Source organism: Balaenoptera borealis (genome assembly GCF_965194805.1).
Source record: "Balaenoptera borealis genome assembly, chromosome: 5".
Lineage (NCBI taxonomy): Eukaryota > Metazoa > Chordata > Mammalia > Artiodactyla > Balaenopteridae > Balaenoptera > Balaenoptera borealis.
In genome coordinates this window covers 94,278,564-94,304,977 of record NC_138862.1, presented here as the reverse complement: position 1 = coordinate 94,304,977, position 26,414 = coordinate 94,278,564, and the positions used below count along the sequence as shown (strand labels likewise).

The 26,414-nt window shown below is 42.7% G+C and overlaps 1 protein-coding gene across 2 annotated transcripts; it reads right to left on the bottom strand.

Moving 5' to 3' along the window:
• Positions 1–997: 997 nt before the first annotated feature.
• Positions 998–19,162, bottom strand: TNFSF10 (TNF superfamily member 10). Of its 2 annotated transcripts, XM_082394231.1 has the most exons (6): positions 18,970–19,162; positions 12,548–12,685; positions 9,109–9,151; positions 5,462–5,563; positions 3,617–3,840; positions 998–2,168 (listed from the first exon to the last, which is right to left on the bottom strand). In XM_082394231.1, the coding sequence occupies exons 1-6, from the start codon at positions 19,099–19,101 to the stop codon at positions 1,962–1,964; spliced, it is 846 nt and encodes a 281-aa protein (XP_082250357.1). In that variant the 5' UTR covers positions 19,102–19,162; the 3' UTR covers positions 998–1,961. The 2 variants fall into 2 exon arrangements, with proteins under 2 accessions (XP_082250357.1, XP_082250356.1); XM_082394230.1 differs by lacking the exon at positions 998–2,168 and having other exon boundaries at positions 2,537–3,840; positions 18,970–19,157.
• Between the last annotated feature and the right edge of the window lie 7,252 nt (positions 19,163–26,414).

Below are 26,414 nucleotides of genomic sequence, written 5' to 3'. Positions count from 1 at the left end.
CCGAGGCTGGATGCCCACAGCTCTAGACAGCTCCATTCTTTGACATCCAGGAAGAGGCAGCCTTGCCCAAGGACTCTGCTGGGCAGGGGTCTGGCCTCCATAGCTTTGGTAGCATTGCTCCTATGGCTTTGGGTGGCACCACTCACATGGCAATGGGCAAGAACTGGTCTGTTAAAACTGAAGTGATAGATTCCCACCTTTTGATACCAAGGAAGAAGGCTTAATGATCTCTAAATCGTCTTTGGGGTCTTCCTCCCTTGTCTTAAAGAATATCACATATCCATAGCTCAATAGCTCTACGAGCCCGTCCTATAAAGTCTAAGAAGTCTGACTGTTTTCCTTCATTCCTTCCTATCTCCTTCCCCGTTAGTTCAAATGGGCTGTTTTCCTTCTGGGTGGCAATAGTCATTATTCACACTGTTCAAAAAGTTTACATGTAGGGACTTCCCTGGTGGCGCAGTGGTTAAGTATCTGCCTGCCAATGCAGGGGACACGGGTTCGAGCTCTGGTCTGGGAAGATCCCACATGCCGCGGAGCAACTAAGCCCGTGCGCCACAACTACTGAGCCTGTGCTCCAGAGCCCATGAGCCACAACTACTGAAGCCCGCGCGCCTAGAACCCATGCTCTGCAACAAGAGAAGCCACCGCAATGAGAAGCCCACGCACCACAATGAAGAGTAGTCCCCACTCGCCGCAACTAGAGAAAGCCCGCATGCAGCAACGAAGACCTAACGCAGCCAAAAATAAATAAATACAATTAATTTATATTAAAAAAAAAGTTTATATGTAGTTCTGACACTGTATCAATTGTATTTGGAATGTAATTTGAGGCTTTTCCCAGAATATTTATTTAAACTGCCAGATGTAACTTTTTTCCTTCTAAACTTTGCCTGAAAATGTTATAATGAAAGATACTTATGTTGCACAAAGTTTGTGAATTAAAAACCAAAATGCCCATGCTATTTTGAAACAGAGGACTAAAGAAGGAGAACATACATACAAGACATCAAGATTTATAGAAAAGCAAATAGCAACCACTAAAGCCAGAGTATAATCAACAGATAAATGAATAAACACAATGTGGTATGTATTTTCCAACAATGCAATATTATTCAGCCTTAAAAAGAAATGAACTGCAGAAATTAACATAACATTGTAAATTAACTATACTTAAATTAAAAAAATTTAAAAAAAGAAATGAAATTCTGATACATATTTCAACATGGATTGAACCTTGAAGACATTATGCTAAGTCAAATAAGCCAGACATAAAAGAACAGATATTGCATAATTCTATTTACATGAGGTACATAAGACAGTCAAATTCATAAAGAAAGTAGTATGGTGATTACCAGGGGTGGGAGGAAGGGAAAATTAGGACTTACTGTTTAATGGTTACAAAGTTTTAGTTTGGGATAATGAAATGTTCTGGACATGAATAGTGGTGATGGTTGCACAAGAGTGTGAATGTACTTAATGCCACTGAATTGTACACTCAGAAATGGTTAAATGGTAAATCTTATGTTATTTATATTTTATCACAACTTTTAAAAAATGGATGGTATGGGTGCAAGGACGGACAACCAGGCCAATAGGAAAAGAAAGTGAGCACAGAAACAGACCCCCTGGGATGTTGGTATATGATATTAAACCTTAAAATCAGTGGGGAAAGAGTGGACTAGCCAATGAACAGTGCTGGACAACTGGTCCCTGATATGGTAAAAGATAAAATTCCATCCCTAGCTCATCACACATGAATTAAATTACAGTTGAATCACACTATCAAACTATGAAAGGCCAAATTTAAAGATTTCAGAAAAAAAATATAGATGGTGATATCTGTGAGACATGGGTAAAAAAAGATTTCTTGAACATAGTGTACAAAGCTGTATTAGCTTCCTCGGGCTGCTGAACCAAAGTGCCAAAGACTGGGTGGCTTTCAACAACAGAAATTTATTCTCTCACAGTTCTTGAGGCCAGGAGTCCAAAGTCAAGGTGTCAGTAGATTTCTGAGGCTCTGGGTAGAATCTTTTCTTGTCTCCTGAGCTTCTGACGAAGGCCGTCAATCCTTGGAGCTCCTTGCTTGCAACTCCCTCACTCCAATCTCTGCCTCTGTTGCCACATGGAGTTCTCCCTGTGGGTCTCTGTTTCTGTTTCCAAATTTCCTTCTTTAAATAATGAGGACACCAGTCACATTATACAATATTAAGGACCCAGCATATTCCACTATGACCTCATCTTTACTAATTATATCTGCAACAAACTTCTTTCCAAATAAGGTCACATTCTGTGGTACTGGGGAGGAGGACTTCTACATATCTTTTGTGGGGACACAATTCAACTTATAACAAAAGCATTAACTATAAAGGAAAGGACTGATATATTTTAATCACATTATATAAAAAGTGAGCAGTTTCTTTCTTTCTCCTGTAAGACATGTCAGATAAAGGATACCATGAAAAAGAGATTAGAAGTCCTTTTCCCCATCATTAGTAATCTTGCTACTATAAAACAGAAGTACGAGATACACAAAAACTACATATTTTAACATGTCATTTTTATTGAAAAAGAAACACATTTTAAAATTTTAGTATAAAAATATAGAGTCATAATTAATTCTTGCCCATCCCTAAGTTACGTTATCAAACAGTTCTTTTTTTTTTCCCACTTTCCCAGTTCTCCTGCTCACAAGGGGCCAAATTCCCGATTTCTGATTAGCTTATCATTCATTTTAGAGTCTTTTATCAAAAATATCTTCAGTGCTTTCGGTCAGCCTGACTTTTGGGAGTGAAAAGCACATGCCATTCAGAAATATCGGGATGGCCAAAAAGTTCGTTAGAGTGTTTACATACGATTACGTAAAAACCCAAACGAACTTTTTGGCCAACCGAAAATAGTTCCTTGTTCACTAAACATAACTTTAATTTGTTTAGTGAAATGATACGGTTTCGAATGGAATTTTCTTATTTCCAAGAGTACGAGGGTACAGGACAACTCCCACAAGGCCCCACACTGCACCAACTCCCCTGGCACACTGCATACCCTGACCGTGACCTTTCAGTGTTCTGGTATCTTCGCAAGAGTAGACGGTTAAGGCAGAAGATGTTAATTGCTACACAAATGTTTGTAAACTGAGAACCTTCTAGATTTCTGCTAGCAAGCTGATATCAGGTAGAGTCCCAGAAGGTCTTTTGTCAGTTTCTCTTTCTTGGAATAAGTTGGTCACTTTTCAGAGATACCAAAAAAGCTTGTGTTGTAGAATCTTGTGATTGAGGCTGCTCTGCTCAGGCTGCCTTATTTTGTCAGCTCTTTTGCAGTCTTTTCACAGTATATCACTCTGAAAAGTGAAAGGTCTCTCTGGGGGCACTGTTTTTTCTTTGCAGATCATTTAGCCAATTAAAAAGGCCCCGAAAAAACTGGCTTCTTGGTCCATGTCAATCAATTGCTCATTAGTTACAGAGACAAAAATTCGATCATTTTCCTTAAGCTCAAATATTCCACCTTGATAGATGGAATAGAGTCCATATTCTGAATCTTTAGACCAACAACTATTTCTAGCACTTTTCATCAGCAGTATGGGGTCAGGATAGCCTGTGCATTTGTAAATATATTGTACCATTTGTTTGTTTTTCTTTCTGTTCTCTTCTGTTGAAACTGTTCCCAAAACCGCCTCAGTTTCCTGAAATCGAAAGTATGTTTGGGAATAGATGTAATAAAACCCTGTTTGGTGGATAACCAGCTCTCCATTCCTCAAGTGCAAATTATTCAAGAATGAATGTCCTTTTCTTGACGACTCCCAGGAATTTATTTTCTGGCCCAAAGCTTTTTCATTCTTGGAGCCTGGGATGAAGTTTAGAGAAAAATAAAGTTAGCTTGTAGCAAAACAAGAAGTTTCCCAATAGCTGTGGCTAGCCAATGCTTTGGTTGGGATTGTAAAGAATTTTAATCTATTATAAAACTTCTTGCTCCTTCAATCTTCCAAGGATTCTAAATTCTAGTCATATAGAAATCTGGAGGCTCCCTTATCACTGTGATCTGTTGGAAGTCCCTTACTTTTTTGTATCTCATCTACTCTGAATAGTATCATGGGAATGGTTCACTAAGATGGCAATCTTTACTCCTGCGAAGAATTTCTGTCCAGAGCCCCTGCCTCCTTTCCTGTGCTGGTGAGCTCAGATCAACAATGTAGAAGGAAACCAAAAGAAACATATCTATTTCCTCAAGCTTAGAGCTCATAAATTCCTGCTATTCTTTTAGGTCTTTTTGGATTCCTCCTTGGTCTTTCTCTAACCCAGTGTCAAAAGCACCATCCAAGCAGAAGGCATTTCTAGTCCAATAAGACAGGGTACAAGGTTTGGCAAAAAGAGCCCAGATTTAAAGATCTTTGGACCTTTAAATCCCGAAGACTCTGAATGAAGGTGGGCCTTACTAAGATATGATATTCTTTTAAACTTTGGGCTCATCTCCATGATTGATGCAAAATTGAGTTTTTCAAGAGTTGAAAACAACTATCATATTAATTGATGAATAGTAAACAGGAATAGTGAAATAACGATCTCACTCATAGGCAGAACATGTCAACGATTTACAAAACATGAGTTCAGGAATACCATGAAGGCAACTGCCCAGAAAAAAACAAACAAAAACCAACCAACCAACAAAAAAACCCAACAACCTTTTCATTCATTAACTGATGCCTGAAATTTCTTTAACCTGGGACAAAACTTTTTACAATAATAAAAGCACTACTTATTGAGTACTTGCAATGCAACAGCATTTTGCATTAATCTTCACTGTTTTATGAGTTAAAGATTATCTCTACTTTGTATATGAAGAAAATGAAGCTTGATTGTATTAAGTAATTTGCTCAAAACAAAGAACTAGGTAAGGAGTAGCTGGGATTCCAATGTGGGTATTTAGATTGCAAGACCCATGCACTAACCACAGCAGTATATGGACACCTGTTCTACAGTTAATAATTAGGCTTAACCTATTTGGTTAAACCATATGAAATTGACATTTCTGTAAGTGCAAAGTGGTCAAATATTGGCCAACTTTTTATGGTTCAACCTAATACAAATGCCACTGGGAGGGCTTGGTGACTCATGGGGAAAGTAGATGACTGATTTAGAACCTTTGAAGAGGAGAAAGATTTGATGAAAGAGAGAGAAATTACTTTAAAAAAATAAAGAAGAAGAAAAACAAAAATGGGGGCATGGGAAACTCAAAGTTCTCCCACTTCCACTTCAGAATTTTCTTGAAGCCAGTTATGCCAGGGCAGTAACTAAGCTATTCATCTTGTAATCTTGCTTCTGAAAAGAGTCAATCTGAGACTTGATTACTACTGAGCATTTTGTAGATAGCCATATAAACATTTCCGATACAAGTTAAAAGAATAAATTATTTGGAACAAATTCTTCCATTCCCTTCTTTTAAACCATATATTCATTGTTTCTCTTACTTAGAGCTGAGAATGTGCTTCTCCGATTGGTCCCAGTTATGTGAGCAGCTACCCTCCGAGGACCTTTTTCTCTTTCTAGGTGAGGAATATTTTGTTGCTTTTCTAAAAGAGAAATGACAAAGAATCATCAGCACTTGTCAAACATGTCTCAGATACATTGCTGTTCACAGCTCTTATCAATCAAGCATTGTAGGCACACTGGGCTCCCAAAGTTGATTATATGGGTTTTCATAAAACCAATTTACATTTTAGTATTATAATCAGTCTACTTCCGCCTATGTTGAATTTGAAAAGTACTTTGGATGGGAAGGATAAGCAGTAACTTGGGCTAAAATTTATTGACATCTCAGGGGCAAGGTTCAACTAGAATATAACAAAGTGAAGATTCTGACCCTTTTCCTAAACTACAATAATAACAACAAAACTGTGGACTTATAATATCCCTGCTGAGGCATTTAAAGTGCACTAATAACCAGGTACTGGCAAATTTCCACTTTGAGTTATATATAGAAACAGAGTGATACCAATTTTTATCATCTCAATTATTTTTTCCTCCCTGCTAGATACTACCTACTCTAAAGGAGTAGCAGTGAAAACAATTGTCCAGAGCTGCTACAAACTGGTATCCAACAGTCATTTCCCTCACCACCCCAAGGGAATATGAAATGACATAATGGTCATGATAACCAGTATATGAGCATAAAAATCATTGATTCACTAGATCATAATAAATAACTTTTATTGACCACCATCCGAAGTGCTTTGGAGCAGATGGAAAGACTACAAATTCAACAAACTACTCTTTTAAAAAATCAGCTCAAACTTCCCAGGATGTTTACGCTGGTTGTTGAGATAAATTATACATTTTCATCAAGCAAATACGTCCAGGGACAAGGCAGTGCTCCACAGGGACTTCAAAGATGAATCACTGATTACACTGACTGAGCCCTCAAGGGACTTGCAGTTTTTAGGGAAGACACAAATTAGAAAGTGAAAATTAACCTATAAGAAATAGAAATGAAGGGTGATGGTTGTTCAGGGGAGGGAAAGATTCCTATCTGTTGGAGAGCTGAGGTAAGGGGAGGGTTTGGACTAAGGCCCTTTCATTCACTTACTCCAGCAAACCAAAGTGCCCATCACATCTATGCCTGACACTCTTCTAGGAAGTTGGAGAAAGAACTATAAACAAATGAATGCAAGAAAGCATTTGAGGGGCAGGACAGTTCTCTGAAATGGGTGGGGCTGGGGAGGCTTGGGACCCACAGCAATGGGAAAAGGGCATTCCCAGAGATCTAGAATAGTGTCCCCAAGGCAGGATGCACAAAGCATTCCTGGGACACAGGCGTCAGAGGAGTTCAGTTTCAGGCTTGAATGAGGATTTAAACTATAGAGGATTTGAATGTTAGACTAAGAGATTTGAAGTTTTACAGACATGGGAAGACTCTGGAAGGTTTTGATCAGGGAAGCAAAAAGATATGTGTTGTGCTTTAGGCTAAACTACCTCATAGTAAGGTTTGATGGGTAGAAGGTGAGAGGGCTGGAGATTGGCGAGTTAGCAGACGGCTGTAATTGATCAGGTCTGAGAGCAGGAAGCTTTAATCTAGGCTAGTAGTAGAAGAAACTGAAAGGAGGTGATAAAATTTCATAGGTGAGGAAGGAATGCTAACGAGTCTCTCCATCTATTTGGTGTTGTTACTTATTCAGGATAGGTGGGTGTGTGCACGATACTGAAGACCAAACACAGCACGGGGAAGTACAGTCAATTACATGTTAGTCTCAGAATGCTCAGTTTTCAAGGTTGATGTGTCCATTTACTTTTAACCACCACTGATAAATAATTCATAATGCCTTAACTGCCCCTAGACCGTAACACTTTATTTTAAAATATTCAGTAATGGAATCCAGTTACAAATATCTTGCATTTGAGGTCATTGCAAGGATATGGGAAAGCCTAACTTTAAAAGCAAATTCTGAAGAGAGGACATTTCCTACTGGCTATAGCAAACAGCTCCTGGAAAAGAAGTCTGTGAATATGTATATTTGGGTGTCATGGATACATCCTGGTATACTGAGGAGTATATGATTTCTATGCCCCACTGGGATGAATAAAAAAGAATATTTTTCTTCCAACACTGAAAATAGTACATGCATCTACGGTAGACCATGGATCTGGTGTTCCTCATTAGAAGAGAAGTAGTGTTCAACATTCCTACTACTGCTTTTGCCTTCGGGGAAATGACCAGAAAGAATGCTTAGACCCTGGGACCAGGTCTTGCCTTCGTATTTAATAAAGCCCATTTAATAAAGGATGGTGGGGATTGTCAAGTGATGAGGAAGCTTATTGTAATGGAAAAGGATAGCTGAAAATTAGGAAGACATCATTAATAAAATATCTATTAAAAAACTGATTCTTCTCTGCCAGGCTGGTGTACCCCAGGACTGTAAGTCTCTGGTACACGTATGCAGGCTGGTATGATTATTAACAGGGGAAAATGGGGCTATGGTGAGCCAAATGCAAAGCAGCGGTAAATTTAATTCATCAGTTGTATTTACTTATGTATTGATTTAAAAAATATGTATTAAGAACTTTCTGTGTGGAGAGGGATGGTGGCACAACAATGTGAATGTACTAACAGCCACCAAATTGTGCGCTTCAAAATGGTTAGTTGTATGTTATGTGAATTTCATCTCAGTCAAAATACACACACACACATGCACATGAACACACACACCGAAGGTGGTGCAGGTAAGGACCTGGGGGATAAGAGAGAATCTACTAGGCTTGAGGTGTACAGTTAAGTCTAGGAATAGAGAGGTGCGAGAAAGAGGCATGTTTTCTGTCTTTGTGGATCTTTAATCTAGTAGGGAATCAGACAGAACACAGAGAATATTTATATATTTTCCTTTGATTTATATATATATCAATCAAAGGAAATGAACAAGATAAGTGTGATAGAAAAAATAGGATGTGGGTGAACTTACTTAGAAAGTTGGTCAGGGAAGTTCCCTCTGAGAGGTGATGAGTAGGTGATGAGGATGGAGGGTGAGAAGGATGTGGTTACGTGAAAATCCAGAAATGGAAGAAGCCAGTTGGAGGACTAGAGAAACTGGCCTGGGCAATAACAATGAAGGCGGTTGTGGGTCCAGAGCAGGCTGGTGACCATCAGCGGAGAGAGCCAAGGTGTGGGGACTGCAGGATGAGGATTTCGGGTGGGTAGACGGATTGTTGGGAAAGAGATGATGGAGCAGGAGGCTTTGCATAAAGAAAGGCTTAGAGCCTAGGGGTGGTCAGAAGCAGAGAAGATGGGTAACTTTGGAGCCCTTTTTTTCCAGCTATGCTCCAGAAAGTTACCCACATTAGAAGGTAAAAATAAAGAATCGAAGAAGTTGAGGTGAAAGGAAAATCCACGTTGGAAGAATAAAATTCAGATGAAACGAAGTTCAGACCATAGGTGGGTCACAGATTTGCTTCTGAGCTTTCTAGCTGCCAATGCAAAGAGGGAAATAGAATCAAGCAGCTTGAGACACTGAGCAGTGGTCAGAGGTGGGATGTGTGGATGGGAGCAGAGAGAAAGAGTATGGAGAGCTATTCACCCTATCACAAGGTTGACAGTAGAAAATTAAAATAACAACAAAAAGAATACTACCTGGAATTGAAGGAATGGTTTCCTCATAGGTTCTCAAAATGATCTGCAAATAGTATTGAATAAAGCTTGTTAATTTCCCTAAACATTTAGACTGACTATAGAATGTCTGTGGCTCTTCTTGCTGATGTCTAACAGAAAATTTCCACCTAAGATATCAACCTAGGCATCTTTAAGTTGTCCAAGCGTAGAGTGTGTGGGGCAGGGTGGGAGCTGGGATGAATATGGAGGCAGCTGTCCCTACTGTTGATGGAAGGATGGTCCTCTGTCTGGGAGACTTGTGTTTCTGGATGAAGTCTTTGAAAGGCCACACCTGGAGCAGACAGGAGCAAGGAGTCATCCTTCTCCAAGTTAGGTCAGCCTAATGTTCCCCAGGTCTCCCTGTGGCTGACGGATGCGGTGGCCATGTCACCGCACTTTCTGAGTGTGTGTGTCTGATGCATGCGTGTGTATAAGTGCATTGTCTGTGTGTGTCTGCATGTATGCGTGTGTATAAGTGCATTGTCTGTGTGTGTCTGCATGCATGCATGTGTATAAGTGCATTGTCTGTGTGTGTCTGCATGTATGCGTGTATATAGTGCATTGTCTGTGTATGTCTGCATGCATGCAAGTGTATAGGTGCATTGTCTGTGTCTGCATGTATGTGTGTGTACAGTGCATTGTGTGTGTAGCTGCATGCATGCGTGTATAAAGGCACTGTGTCAGAGTCCAGGAGCTTTAAATTATCGGACATACCCAAGACTCAAGGTGTAAGGCACACTCCCTCTGTCTCACGGTGCCCACAGACGTGTGCAGCCCATCCAGTGGTGACCTGGTAGCACCATGTCACTCTCTCATTTCTGAGAATGTGGCTGAGACATTCTCAACATAAAGATATTTTACCAAATTCCCATATCTTACTAAACACTTCATATCACTTTCTTTGTGCTAACCAGTGGGGAAAACCAGTAATAAAGAACGAAATCTAGGGCTTCCCTGGTGGCGCAGTGGTTGAGAATCTGCCTGCCAATGCAGGGGACACGGGTTCGAGCCCTGGTCTGGGAAGATCCCACATGCCGCGGAGCAACTGGGCCCGTGAGCCACAATTACTGAGCCTGCGCGTCTGGAGCCTGTGCTCCGCAACAAGAGAGGCTGCGATAGTGAGAGGCCCGCGCACCGCGATGAAGAGTGGCCCCCGCTTGCCGCAACTAGAGAGAAAGTCCTCGCAAAGAAACGAAGACCCAACACAGCCAAAAATAAATAAATAAATTAATTAATTAATTAATTAATTAAAAAAAAAAAAAAAAAAAGAACGAAATCTAGCCTTTCTGTTAAATGAGCCGACCCTGACGTGACTCACCCATGGCTTTAAATGCCTCTCCACTCAGTTCTGTCACCCCTGGGGGCTTTGCCCATCCTTGCCCACCTTTCCCATCACTTGTTAATTACACAACTGTCAGAAACTCCCTTCCTCTGTACTCCCGCTCCAAATCAGAAGCCCTCTTCTTTTTCCTCTGTCAAAAGCTCTGACCCCGGATAATGGGGGGCTGCCTGTAGGGCAATGGGCACTGGTATGTGGGAAGGGAAGCAAGGGGTGGGCTCAGCACATTAGCTCTCTCACTCTTATTCTGGGCCAGAAAGGAAGGAAGGAAGGAAAAAGGAGGAGGAGGAAAGGGAAAAGGGTAAGTCCTACAGTGTGGTCCTTAACACGGTGTCACCAAGAAAAAAAAAAAAGATTATAGTACAGTCAGATGGCCTGGATTCAAATCTGTTCATTAGCAGCCCTGGGAAACTTTACTCAAGTTACTTAACTGATACGAACTACTTTAATTTCTTCATCTATTTTCTTTTTAAAAAGAAGATAATAATGATTCCTTCCTCACAGAGCTGTTTGAGGATTAAGGGAGATAATATACATAATGGGCATAGGATATTTATGGGAAATTGTCTGTTCACTTCACGGTGCCTGGAAAAATGGGGAACTCTTTTCCCCTCCTACACTCTCATCCACCGCTGTGTGCCCTCTCTTCTCTAGTCAGTGGCAGGATGTGAGAATGGGAGGGAGGGGGGAAGAGCAGGAAAGGGACCTGTAAAACCCACCCATACGGCTTCTCTCATCTCCCCACTCCCAGGCCCAGCATCCAGCACCCCCTCCTCGGTCTCCAGATTTCTACTCTAGTTCTGAGTTTCTCTCATCTGCCACCAGTGGGTTTGCCACCCTCCCTCTAATCCTAGGAACCGTGGGGTCCCATTCCTCAGGTTCCTCAGGACACTCCCCCAACGCTGGGTCTTTCCTGGTGTTTTTCACTTGGGGCAATGGAGTCCCAGCTGCTGCAGGACAGCTTGTGCGCGGCAGGTGTCCTGCCCACGATTCCAGGGCAGCCGTGGAGTAGATGTGTTTCTAGGACAACCAGGTGGACGTCTGATTTCATTTCTCATAGAAATAGCATCACAGGTGATGCTGGGCTTTACCGCGAGGACTGCTTAGGGTTATAAATCAGAGCCTAACCACCGACGTAACACTGTTTCTATGGAAGGGCACACTGAGTACCAGACAATAGACTTACAATCTTTTCTTTAAAACACATCCTCCTCCTACCCTGGGAATGTCCCCAGTAATTTTTTTAAACAATGAAGTTTACAATTTTCATGTTTGTGTTCACAGCTGGCCTTTCCGCATACGCAGAAGGTAAATGTTATTAATGCCATCTTACAAATAAGGAAGCAGCCTGAGAGAAGAAACTATATTTGACATGTCCTGTCACTGAAAGTATAATTAAGTAATCATATTTAGTGAAATAAACTGTTAGCTAACATAAAGTTTCTGCTGGAGATCCTATTTAAGCAACTTTCACAAACAGAAAATAATATTTTGTAACGTGTCATTTATTAACTATGAATTGAGATATCATCACCTTCAATTTCTCAAAGTATCTCTTTCTTTCCTCTTCCTTTCCTCTTTCTTCATCTCTATATGCATACAAAAATAAATAAAGACTTAATTCCAGAGAACGACAATGTGGCGACACAAGGGTTCGTAAGCAAAAGAAAACAAAAACCAAAGAAAAAAACAACAGAGAACAACAATGTGGGAAGAATATAAAACACCATTATTTGGTTTCTTTTGTCTTCTGAATAAAAAAAGAAATCACACACATCCTTTATTGTTGTGTGACCTTGAACACATGGCTCTGTCCGTGCCTCAGTTTCCACAAGGTGAGATAAAAAGTTTAGACTAGATGTAGGAGCTCTCTGGAGGAGAGGAATAAACTCTAGACCAGGAGTCGATCAGGACCCACTGTTTGTGCTGTCCCATCTTTTCCTAGTTCAGTGAATTTGGGGACAATCACTTAAACACTCTGTTTCCTCCCTTACAAAATAAGGACTCTAGACTTGATCTAAAATATTCCTTCTCCTCTGACCTTCTATGCCTGCTGGTAAAGGGACCCCGTGGTTCACTTACCTTTCTAACAAACTGACGGAGTTGCCACTTTACATGCCAGCAGGGGTTGATCATACTCTCGTCATCACTGGCATCCCAAGAACTGTCATCGTCCTTTAAGAAGCAGGCTATGCCACTTTTGGAGTACTTGTCCTGCATCTGGGTTGAGATGAATGTAACACAATATTATGCACAAGTGCTTTTTCTTTTTGTTCATTCACAAGTTAGAACAACAGAAGCTGATGACAGGTTCAGAGAAGTCTTAGCACCTTGGAAAAGCTCATTGCCTGAAGTAAGAGTAAGCATGTTGTCCTTTGTCCTTTGAATAAAGGTAAGCAGTTGGTTGTGGTGGAAAGGAAACAGGCATGGGCCAGGCATCCAGGGTCACAATGCCCTTTGCTGCCCCTGCCCTTGAGCAGTCCTATGTCCCTCAACAAATTGCTTCTACTCTTCGACATCTCTTCTTCATCCGCATTTTGAGCTGGGTCACTGTGGTGATCTTTGAGGTTCCTTCCAGCTCTGACATAGTGTGATTCCCATCCTACAGCTAGAAAGCCACCAGGTACAAAGTAGGCAGTGGAGTTTGTTTACATTCCAGGATCCTAAATAAAAAATTAGCCAAAGCCTTTAGGGTGCAGGTAATATTCTGTTTCTTGATCTGAGCTTTGATTGTCTTAGTAGATTCTAGTTATTGTTGGATTTCTACTCCTCTGGATGGCAGAATCCAGACTACATTGCCACTAGACGTTTGAATGTCCACACCAGCTAGGGATCTACCTGCAGAGACTCGAAACACCATTTGAAGGTTTGCTCCCTTCTTCTGATTGAGGGTAAACCTTTACAATGGCTAGATCATTGCCAACAAAGTCTGTGCTTGATGTTACACACACACACACACACACACACCCCAAACCATCCAGAGCACTCCAGAATGACAACTGATTAATCTTACGAAGAAAAACAGGATGTTCATGCAAGGTCAGATTTTTTTTCTTTTTCCTGTTTTCATTTTTAACAACTGGGATTCAGGAGATGTTATTTCTCTGTACAAATCCATTGAATTGCCTTTCTCTGGGGAAATAAATGGGAAAATAGCCATTTTAATCTGTTAGTTGAACTTAGGGGACTTCAAAGGTTGAAGGAAAGATCAAACTTAACGATGATCTGCTCTCTCCTATAGAAAGATGATCTCATTCCAAATCAAAATAACTTAAATATTTACGAGAGCTTTCAGCCAGAATCATGCAGGTCTGTACTGTCGGCCATGTGTTCCTTGGACATTTGATCAGGTCTCTCAAGCATAAAAGTGACAAACCTGAGTTAATTAATTCCTTCCCCACACTCTGGCATAGAACATTCATTTACTTTTAAGTAAATGTTTATTTTCTTTCTTCCTTTTTAAAATGCCAAGAGTAAAACATTCGCCTAGTAGATGTAGTGGGGGTGACAGCTGGGACCACCTGAGTTATGACTGGCGATGAAATTAGACACCATTCCTTTGATCCTACCCACCTCCATGTTCTTCTACTGTAGACATTAATTTTCATCTGCAATTTATGTGAGCTTAAAAAGCCTTTCCAAGGAAGGAACTCAATTTAGAAATAGAAGAGCATGTCTAGCAAACTGAGGGGAGGATCAGGGAAGAAGAGCTGGATTCACCAACAAGGCCTAAGGGTAGTTCCAGGAAGAACAGTTTTATTAGCCATGGCCCAGCCCAGCAGGACTGAGTATGCCTTGGCCAGGCGTTGACTTGATGAAACTGAATAAACAGGCTTAACTAATTTCCGTAACCTGTTGGGACAAAACAATGTGCATGACACAGAAGGGAGGGAGCAACTTGTCATCTTACTTCACAGCAGTTGGAAGCTGTCTCAGCATGAAAGGGCTGAGTGTCCGGGAGGCTGAGGCTAGGGGCAGGACAGGGCAGAGTTGAGAGGTGCTGGGATCAGGCAGTCAGGGTAGCTGACAGCCCCTGTGAAGTCAAGTGGAGTTTGAGAGAGTTGAAGAGAGCAGGGGCCAGCCCAGGTCACGACCAACTGCTGGCCTCTGGAGACCCTCTGGAGATTTTCCAGAAACACTTTCAGGAGGTGGGGAGGGAGAACCTTGAAAACTAAGGTCCTAAGTAGATGTGGGAGGGAGTCGGACAAGCTAGTGAGACTCCACTGTTAACCCAGATTGAACGAAGCCTAAAGATGCTGAGGATACACAGGCAGCCTGGAAAATATAGAAAATTATAGAATACTTTTCTAAAAGTAAAACAAATAAAACCCTCTGATCCACCCTCATTCCACCTTCTAGTTAACCTTTGGATGATCTCTTTTTTTACAGGGTTGAGATCAGACTGGGTGTGGGCAATTTTGCAGGTGGTTGTTTTCTCTTAAGACTGTACAAAAATGCCATGCTCTTTAGATCTGTATGAAAATCATATGGCTAGCATAGATATTTTTACAACATTAGCTGTAGAAAATTGATAAAATATAGAAAAATTAAAAAGAAGCACCCATAATTCTACCCTCTAAAGATCTCAACTTATTTCTCCTTCTAGATATTTTTATGCTTATATTGGGTTGGCCAAAAAGTTCATTTGGGGTTTTCAACGGCAAACCCTGAACGAAATTTTTGGCCAACCCATATTGACTTCTGAACAACAGAAAGCCCCCAGCCACCCTGCATCCCACCCCCACATGTTTCATATTTAGTAGTTTCCTCTACGGACCTGGGCCAACACAGGTAACTGACACATGGGCAAGGTGGTGCTATGGTTATTCCAAGAATGATTAATGATGATTAATATGATGTCACTCTCCCCCTTTCCTTTTCACATCCTTTCACACTTTGAGGTTGAATTTCCTACAGCACTTCTCGGGCTGGGGCTGTTCTCTTGGTAACCACATCTGGGTGTTGGGGGCAGGGGGACGAGTGTGCTATTTTTATCTGGACACCTTTAGAAGGAGAGAGGTGGTTATTGCCCTTGGGTCTGAGAAGTGGATTCCACTCAACTGCTGCTGTTGCCGTCACAAACAGTGTGACTGTCTGGGCCAGGGCCAACCAGTCCTTGGCAGGGCTTGAAGTCAGCAGGGAGGAGTCCTTTGCTAGCTGGCTGGCTCAGAGACTTCAAGGTGGCAGCACTGACCCTCTCTGCTGCCCAGACATTAGTCCCTGACAATCAGTTTCTGCAAACCACAAATAGCATAAAGGATCATTTATGGACATCAGCGGATAAGGGTCTCCTTCTCCTTTGTCTTCCCCATCTATAATGCCACAGCAATAGGTAGTCCCCTTGTCATAAAACTTTCTCAGAGACATAGACTTTAGAGGCTAAGCCCATATTTATTGTTCATGCTCACAGGTCTACAGGCTTAATTGTGAGGGTCCAATCCAACATCCCTCAGCCCGGCTCAACCCACGCTCCCTATAATCCTTGCCCACTGTATCTTCTGCAAATTTTTGCTTGCCAAAGTGAAACCTGTGATCTGATTTAGGAAATTAATACTTGTGTTGAATATGCTTTTCCAAACTCTACACAGTCACCCAAAGAGATTCAGATTCATTTTCCCTTGTATAAATTCCTAATGAAGAGGGTGACAAACTCCAAGAGACTTCTCAATGCTGATTACAATGGTTACCATTTACTGAGTCCCTATTTAATGCCTGGGTTCAAAATTGGGCTTCACCTTTTACCTAACTTCCCTGAGTCTTAGTTTGTTCATCTATAAAATGGGATAATTATATTTACTTTATAGAATTGTTATGAGGATTAAATAGGGCAGTATTTTGAAAGTTTCTGGAACAGTTTTTGCTCAATATCTCTTAATTCTCTTCTTTCTGATACTATTAATATATTCTTCTGCATGTCTATACAGAAGTGTGAACATATAAACATGCAATCAGGAAAAATGTGTGCAAGTGGGGAGATGTTAAGCTTTGAAATTTCCATTTTTATAGAATTCAAAGGAACTTGATCATATACACAGACAATTGCATAACTCAGATCAGTAAAGAACGAATTGATTCAGTCTTAAAATGAGGCCAACTTGTAATGTTAGCAAATTTAGGGAACCTCTTGTATATGGAGACACAGACTCACTATTTATACTGCAAAGTTAACAAAACTTAGGACATGCTGGCTCCAAACTGGGAAACACAGCAGCATTCCAGTCTCTCGGGCAGACATAGAACTAAAAGGCATGATTATAATCACGTTGATTTTTTTTCTTACAAATACAAGCTCTTTGAAATTGTCCTATAACAAAGCTGACTTTACTGGCCATCGAATGGTAGTGATCATTTGTATAGTTACTTGTTGACTCTTGTTTTCTTCACTTCATTTCCAAAGGAAATTCCCAACCAGTTGAGAGCCAAGTTTATACTCCACAGGATGTACAAACTGCATTTATTTCCTTAACAGATAAACACTATTTTATATTTGTCCAAGACCCTTAGCCTTGCATTTCCTGCCCAGCTGACAGATTTGATGTTGCATTGCCACCATGCAGCAGGGTGCTGTTCAGCACAAGGGGGAGATAGGTTAACCCTACTGACACCCTGCTGTGATGGGAGGAGCATTCCCCATGAGCAGAGCTGGGTCCAGCTCTGCTTCCAAATTTCTGCCTGAGCTCGGATAAGTCATTTCTCTGGCAGTCTCTGGTCTCATCTATACAATGAGGGGTGTCCAAACTTCCTTCCAGCTCAAAGTTCCCTACTATACAATATACAATTAGTCAAAATATACACAGAAACTCCTATACTGTTGGTGGGAATGTAAATTGATATAGCCACTATGGAGAACAGTATGGATGTTCCTTAAAAAATTGAAAATAGAGCTACCATATGATCCAGCAATCCCACTCCTGGGCATATATCTGGAGAAAACCATAATTTGAAAGGATACATGCACCCCAATGTTCATTGCAGCACTATTTACAATAGCCAGGACATGCAAGCAACCTAAATGTCCATCGATGGAGGAACAGATAAAGAAGATGTGGTACTGTATACAATGGAATATTACTCAGCCATAAAAACTAACAAAATAACGCCATTTGCAGTGACATGGATGGACCTAGAGATTGTCTTACTGAGTGAAGTAAGTCAGACAGAGAAAGACAAATATCATATGATATTGCTTATATGTACAATCTAAAGAAATGGTACAAATGAACCTATTTACAAAACAGAAGTTGAGTCACAGATGTAGAAAACAAGTCGGGGGGAGTGGGGGGGAGGGATAAATTGGGAGACTGGGATTGACATATACACACTACTGTATATAAAATAGATAACTAATAAGAACCTGCTGAATAGCACAGGGAACTCTATTCTATACTCTATAATGACCTATATGGGAATAGAAATCTAAAAAAGAGTGGATAGAGACTTCCCTGGTGGTCCACTGATTAAGACTTTGCCTTCCAATGCAGGGGGTGAGGGTTCAATCCCTGGTCAGGGGGCTAAGATCCCACATGCCTTGTGGCCAAAAAACCAAAACATAAAACAGAAGCAATATTGTAACAAGTTCAATAAAGACTTTAAAAATGGTCCATATCAAAAAAATCTTTTAAAAAAAATAAAAATTAAAAACAATTTTAAGAGTGGATATCATTCTATTTGAGTAGAACCAGTTTTGCTATCTTTTAAAGAGTCATTAAAGAAAGATTTGTGAACCCTAAAAAAAAAAAAAGAGTGGATATATGTCTATGTGTAACTGACTCACTTTGCCATACAGCAGAAACGAACACAACATTGTAAATCAACTATGCTCCAATAAAAAAAATTAAATTAAAAAAAATATATACACAGAAAGCCAAAAGCTGGGGTTGGCTTATTTTCAGTAATTTTGCATTCAAAATCCACTGGAATTAGCCACATTTGGAACACAAAAGAGCATTATTACAAGTGGTTTAGAGCCTGGCTTTGGGTTAAGCCTCAACTCTGCCCTACTCCCTGTGTCCTGGCAGTACAGTGGTGAAGGTTGGTTATTCTTTCAACAAGTGTTTAATGAACACCTACTAGGTGGGAGCTCTGTGCCAGCAGCTAGAGGTGTCACAGAAAGCAAAAGCAGACACAGTCCTGCCCTGATGCAGCTCCTCTCACTCCCAAGAATTTGAGCCAAGAACTATAAAGCATTAAGCAGAAAGCACTCAATGAACGGCAGCTGTTAATATTATAACATTCTGTTGAAGACAAAACTACCTCAGGAGTTTTGCTGCCCGCATCTGCTAGTAACTGGTGGAGCCAGTTCTGTAACTGCACTTTGTGCACATCGTCCCTTCAATTCACTTTTGCAAAGTCCTCAGTAATGATGTGCATTCGCAGTTAGGGTCCCCAGGCAGAGAAAGAGAGGATTCTCTTCCTCTGTAAAGTCTTCCCAGAGGAGCCAATAAAGGCAGTTAACCGGAGGGTTGCCAAGAGCCTCTGTCAGAGAGCGTGTGCATTGTACTGACCTGCTTCAGCTCGTTGGTGAAGTACACGTAAGTCACGGCCACACAGAGGGCCTGCAGGAGCACCGTGAAGATGAGGATCAGTGCGCAGGTCTGCCCAGGGCTGGGGCCCCCTGGAGCCTGCATCAGGGCCATGGTCCTGTCAGAGTCTAACTGCCACAGAGTGAACGAGGCAGCAGCTTATGGTTGGCGTGAGAGGAGAAGTGGGTGGGGCGTGGAGTCTGAGTTTTGCTTACTGGAAAAAAGAATCAAAATGAAACTGAAACTTAAGACAAACAGGGAAAACAAAACATATGAGGGTTATACAACTGCAAGCCTAGGAATCCCAAACCACTAGAAGCTAGCAAGAGGCAAGGAGGGTCCAAACTACAGGCTTCAGGGAGTGCAAGGCCCTGCCGACTCCTTGGTTTTTGACTGCTAGCCTCCAGAACTGCAAGACAACACATTTCTATTTGTGCTGCTTCATTGTGGCAGCCCTAGGAAATGAATACAGCTTCTATATGATTAGAAAGGTGAAAAAAATCTAAGTGTTGCAATCACAATAGCTACAATCCATTAATCAAAATAAGATCTTGGGGACCTGCCTGGTGGCACAGTGGTTAAGAATCCACCTGCCAATGCAGGGGACACGGGTTCGATCCCTGATCCGGGAAGATCCCACATGCTGTGGAGCAACTAAGCCTGTGCGCCACAACTACTGAGCCTGTGCTCTGGAGCCCGCAAGGCGCAACTACTGAGACCGCGTGCCTAGAGCCCGTGCTCCGCAACAAGAGAAGCCACCGCAATGAGAAGCCCACGCACTGCAACGAAGAGTAGCCCCTGCTCACCACAACTAGAGAAAGCCTGCAACCAGCAACAAAGACCCAACGCAGCCAAACATAAATAAATAAATAAATAAATTTATTTAAAAAAAAAAAGGCTGAGATCTCCATTTAAAAAAATAAAATCGCTTTGAAATGGCCACTGTCAACAAGGTCATCAGCTCATCAGAAGTGAGTCCATGTTTCTATGAACTGTCCCATTCATTCACTATCTAGGCTAGAGGGCTATCTAGGTCACCAGGTTTTACAAGTATGTGTCTTTCCATCATTTTCTAATTGAACAGTCTTCATGTTCTTAGTTTACGTCTTATTTGTTCTGACTAGGTAGTTATTGGGCTGCACCCCACAGGTCTGCAAGCCTCGTAGTTGCCCAGCCTCCAAACTGAAGAAAGAGGCTGGATACAGCAACAAGGACATCAGTGGTTTATTGGACAGGGGATCCTACACGTGTGAAGCAAAAGGTCCTGGAGTGACATCCCACCATGTGCAGCAGACGGCTGGCAGGACATGACAGGAGACTTTGCTACTCAGGGGAGAAGGAGGCTATCATTTATGGGGGAGGGGGAATTGATGTCAGGTGGGCTCATCAGTTGCCAGGGAAACCAGGGGCTTGGGCAGGGGGCAAGCACGCAGGCAGTTACTGATGAAGCCCAGTAATTAAGAGGATTGGATAGTCATATGAGTGAAGCAAGGCCTGGTCGAGCAGGGGATGGGCGGAGAGCAAGAGAACAGCCATCTTGAGTGGCCTGACCGTACCCTCCACCCCTACAGACCCTGCACCACCCTTACAATCTTGGTCCACCTCTCTTCCATGATACCCCTGGGGTCAGGTACAGAGAGGGCACTGCAACCAAATATCACAAACGCGATACAGGCAATAGCAGCTAAGGAGTATCAGGAGTAAGTCAGGCCCTTATCAGATTAATTTTTCATGAAAGTCCAGAGGACAACAATGGCATATTGCTATAGACCCAGCACTCAGACTCCAGCGAGGCCACCACTGTCACCCAGTTCATGAACAGATTCCCTCCACTCAGATTAGGGACAAAATGTGAGATATTCGTAACAGGCACAGTGCGGGGAAGATCACGACCATTAAACAAAATACAAGCAGTAACAGCATCCTGAGATGGTGCCATGCCTGCCTGTGGCTCCTGTCCTGGGGGGCAGTACCATCCCACCTCTCTACCCTCAGTCCCTACAGCCAGTGCCGAGTCCTGGAGGGGCCCACGGGGTGAATACGCTGGTGCCTTCCTTCAGTCAGGGCCTGGATTAATTACCTCAGTGGTCTAAGGTGGGGCCGGGCAGGAGACAGGTGAGATCTGTAAATCCCTTTCTAATCCTATTCCCCACGAGGCAGCAAACCCAAACCCCCGGGGACTTACCTGCCAGTCTCAGGGCCAGTTGTATAATGTGTTCCCTGGGGGTAGATGCCGTGGCCAGGGCGAAAGCGACTTATCGTCCTGGCCGATAGCTGGCAACACCCCTTGGTGGTCAACAGCTGAACTCGGATGTCGCGGCCTCGCGGCCTCTGGGTTCACGTGGCGTGGGCACTGGGCCCATGGCTCCTGGGGTGTGTCCGCACGTCGAGAGCGGGTTTCCCGTCTCACCTGTTGCTGACGCAGCTCACTCATCCTCTGCATTAGCCCGGCAGCAGTGGGCCTGTACGGCACGTGGAAATGCCAGCACGTTTCATCTGCATCGGCCCTTTCCTGAACTTCACGGCCAGTAACGTGGGTTCCTTGGTCACTATCGACGTCCGTGGGTCCCGTAGGTCACACACACAGCTGTTCTAGACCCCGAAGAGTGGTGTTTCGCATTGCTCCCTGACTCGGGTAGGCCTTTTGGTATCGCCCTCCGCCTGTTGTGCGGCATTGTAGACACATGTCGCTGCTGTTCCATCACACTGTATCAGGGCTCTGCCTCCTTCCTCAGGTGGGACCAGAAGCCCAAGGGCACCCTTATGATTACGCCGTTGCCACGGGCCCAGCCAGACCCTCCGGGTAACTGGCCACCCCAGTTCCCAATCCTGTCCCTCAGTTAACATCCCTAAAGCCTGTGCCTGTAGTCGTTGGGCGGGGGTGGCTCGGGGGTATGCTGGCATTTTGTAGATAACCCAGGTCCTTGTGTTCTGTCTGCATTCACCCGCCATCCCCGTGCAGTTAGATGAGCCACGAGCGCGGGGCTGCTACTTTTAAGGTGGAAAGAGACGCTGAGGTTAACAGGATACCGTCACTGTAATGGAAGAGAAAGACATCTGTCGTGGTAGACAGCTGCCACAGGGCCTCACAGGCTGGTGGGCTGCCACCCCAGGATCACGTCTGCAATTTTCTGTCCCCTGTCCTCATTTCTTCACATCTCTGCACTCACGAGAGTTTCCTTGGCCTCCTGGCTGGCTCATCCGTTGCTGGGCTGCACCCTGCAGGCCTCAAAGCCTGGTAGTTGTCCAGCCTTGAGACCAAAGAAAGAACCAGGCGACAGTGATAGAGACAACAACAGTTTATTGGACAGGGGATCTTACGTGTCTGAAGCAAAAAGTCCTGGAGCGACATCCCCTCTGTGTACAGCCGACAGCAGGCAGGTCATGGCAATATTCTCTGCTACTGATGGGGAGAAAAAAGCTACCATTTATAGGGGAATTGATGTCAGATGGGCTCCTCAGTTACCTGGGACTAATTAAGCCCTATAATTAAGAGGATTGGGTAGTCATGTGAGTGAAGCAGGGCCTGGTGGAACAGGGGATGGACAGAGAGCGAGAGAACAGCCATCTTGAATGGCCTGACCATACAGTAGTACATATACATAGTAATGGGATACAAAGTATTTCACCCTCACCTGTCCATGAATCATCCTGTTCTCCACTCCAAAGACAACCATTACGAACAGTTTTTTATGTATGTTTCCACTGATTCCATGCATTTATAAAAATATTATGTGTATATATATATATATATCATGTATATGATAGATGTAAATGGTAGCATACTCTATATATCAGTGGTCCCCAACCTTTTTGGCACCAGGGATCAGTTTAGTGGAAGACAATTTTTCCACAGACCGGGGGCAGGTGGGGGGATGGTTTTGGGATGATTCAAACACATTGCATTTATTGTGTGCTTTATTTCTATTATTATTACATTGTAATATATAATGAAGTAATTATACAACTCACCATAATGCTGACGGGAGGTGGAGCTCAGGTGATAATGTGACCGAAGGGGACCGGCTGTAAATACAGATGAAGCTTTGCTCACTCGCCCGCTGCTTACCTCCTGCTGTGTGGCCCGGTTCCTAACAAGCCACGGAGCAGTGCCGGTCTGTGGCCTGGGGGTTGGGGACCCCTGCTATATATCATTCTGCACCTTGTTTTTATCACTTCATATATCTTAGGAGTTCATTTTGTATTTGTAGGACTTTTTTTGTTTGCTATATAGTATTCTACTATATAGATGCATCATAAAATATTTAACCAGTCTCCTATAGACAGATATCTAGGTTGCTGCCAATATTTATCTGTATCACAATTGATGCTCTAATGGCTATATTTTTATTGTCTCTTCATCCAGCCCTTTCTTTGCCATCCTATGTATAACTGCAGTCTGCTGTTCCCTGCCCTGGCAGTCCCCATCTTGCCCCCATGCTTTACTTTTCCTCACAGCACTTTAAGTTTTCTGTCATTCTATATATTTTACTCATTGATTGCTTGTCTTCACCAACTAGAGTTTAGGCTCTATGAAGACACATATTTTTGTCTCTTTATTTTGCAGCTGAACCCCTAGTACCTGAGTGCCTTGTGCATAGCTAGTGCTCAGGAAGTATTTATTGAGTAACTGAATGCTTTAATTAAATCCCACAAAGGAAAAGCATACATGGTAACTAAAAGGTACATATCTTCTCTTCAAAACAAAATAAGTCATAGTGTAACAGAGCAGGACCCTATGGGGCCTTCCCAGAACAGACCTCTCCACCCACATGTCCTCCGTCTGCCTTTTGTCCGTAGAAAAACTTTGGTCAAAGAATAAATTTAATCAGAAAAGTGAGAAAATGCAGAAAGAAAAACAGTCAAGCAAGACAAAATAATAATACTTTAGCCATTAAACAAAGTCAAGGACGTTTAGTTGCTTTTCAAGGGCTATAGATAATATTCTGAGCCAGGTCCTTTGAGCTGTTTTGCAGATACTGAAAAACCCACCAGGAGGAAGAAGTTAACTGTATGCTGCCCACAAGCACCTAGACCCCAGACTGGTTGGAAGCAGAAGGTTGATGATGTTGACTTCCAATTCCCTCACCACCAACAAACCAGAAGAATGTCCATGAGCGGATCACACACCTCACAACCCTCCCTCCCTCACCCTGTCTTTAAAAACCTTTCCCTGAAAGCCTTGGTGGGGGTGGGTTGGGGGGGAGGTTCAGGCCTTTTAAGCACTAGCTGCCTGGACTCCTTGCTTGGTGCCCTGCATTAAATGCTGCACTTTCTTTCACCACAAGCTGGTGTCAGTAGATTGGCTTTACTGCATGTAGAGTAAGTGGACCCAAGTTTGGTTCAGTAACAGTAGTTCCCAGACTGATCAGTCATTTGTCCTCTTTGTCTTGTATTAATCTTTTACACTGTGTCAAATGAGATTGCTTTAGTTTGATCTGGAGTTGATATACTCTGTGAACCCAGGAATTTCTCAATTAAATTCAGCCTATTTGACCAGTGATAATGTTTCCTGGTCTTTCTGAATTATTAAGCCGAATAATGGGTACTTAATTGAGTCTCTGCATTCTTGTATATTGTGGCCCTCCTGCACTGATAATATCATATATTAACATGCAGTTTCTTCTACAGCTGTGCATTTTCAATTACCAGAAGACTGAGTCACTGTAGTATTATTTCTGGTAATTGTAAAGGGTGCAGAAATCTCAAGTTATCTTGAGAAAGTCAATCCATGTTTAATTTGTCCCAATTACCTTCATAAGGAGTTAAGATGTGGTAACTTGCATTCTTCTCTTGCGGAGGGATTGGTCTGCATTTCAATCAGTGTTTCAATTAAACACTCGTTTCAAAGTAAAGTGTCATTGACAAATTGTTCACTGGGAAGGGGATACTCTACAGAAAAATAAAGAAAAAGAGTCTGAAACAACATGCTGCGTTGGCCAGAGAAGCACTAGTGAAATTCCTGGAGGTTCTCTCCAGTCTACAGCAATGTCAGGGACCAAGGAGGTGAACACACCTCAAAAAATTCTTCAATATCGAAAGGGCTATGTGAGGCTTACGTCAAACAGCCCCTTCCCCAACACTCAGGGCCTTTTGGGTCCTGCAGATGGGCCTTTGCCCAGTGGCGGTGCGAATTCCTAGGCTCTCACGTCGTATCTCACCCCAGCAGCCTGTTGCAGGGAACATACCACAGCTCTGACCACTGTCTGAGGCCACACTGGTCCAGAGATGCCCACTGCATCGGAAAATCATCTTCTGTCATCTCTGCAAGGGTCACACCCTGGCCCCCATGCGCCAGCTCAGCAGCCTGCCCGGGGTCACTGGTTGGGAGGCCATCTGGTGTGGGGATTAAGCAAACAACCTCAGGGGCTCCCACTGTTTGGGATCAGATCTTTGCCCTGCTGCTTCCTGATGTGTCACTCTGGCTGGTGACACGTCAGGGCTCTATTCTGGCTTCAGCATCTGGGAAGTGGGAATGATAAGGACACCTATTTCACAGGTCATTGGGAGGATGACTGGCTTCCTGGGTGCAATTAATAAATACGTGCTGGGCTTCCCTGGTGGCGCAGTGGTTGAGAATCTGCCTGCCAATGCAGGGGACACGGGTTCGGGCCCTGGTCTGGGAAGATCCCACATGCCGTGGAGCAACAAGGCCCGTGAGCCACAACTACTGAGCCTGCGCGTCTGGAGCCTGTGCTCCGCAGCAAGAGAGGCCGCGATAGTGAGAGGCCCGCGCACCGCGATGAAGAGTGGCCCCCACTTGCCGCAACTAGAGGAAGCCCTCGCACAGAAACGAAGACTCAACACAGCCAAAAATAAATAAATAAATTTAAATAGCACTTTATATTTAAAAAAATAAAAAATAAATAAATAAATAAATACGTGCTGTAACCTTTCTAGCCATAGGCAGTGGGCAAGAAGGTGGAACCACAGCCTGCTCACCCACTTAAAAATTAAATCCTAGTTAGTCCTAAGTAAGATTTTATTGACAGTGATAGATATGGAATTCCAGAATATGTCACCCAGAAAGACTAAGGAAATGCACCTGAGTGGTTTAGACAAACTACACTCATACCCAAGGATTAATGAGATAAGAAATGTAAAGCATTCAGCACGTCCCTGACATGTAGAAACCCCCCAGAATGGCAGCAATTGCTAAGGTCAGGAAAAAATAACAGGAAGTGGGTGAAATTAATTTTAATTATATATGTATATTAGCTTCATCTTCTTTGTTTATTTAGGTTATCATTTACATACATAAAAATTCATCAATTCTAAATGAACAGTTTGATTGACTTTGGTAATTGTATACAATGTGTAACCATCACCATCATGATACAGAATGGTTACTGTGCCTTAAAAGTTTTCCATCGCCTTTGCCTGAGTTCTTTTTTTTTTTGGATGTTTAGGACTATTATTCTCTCCTT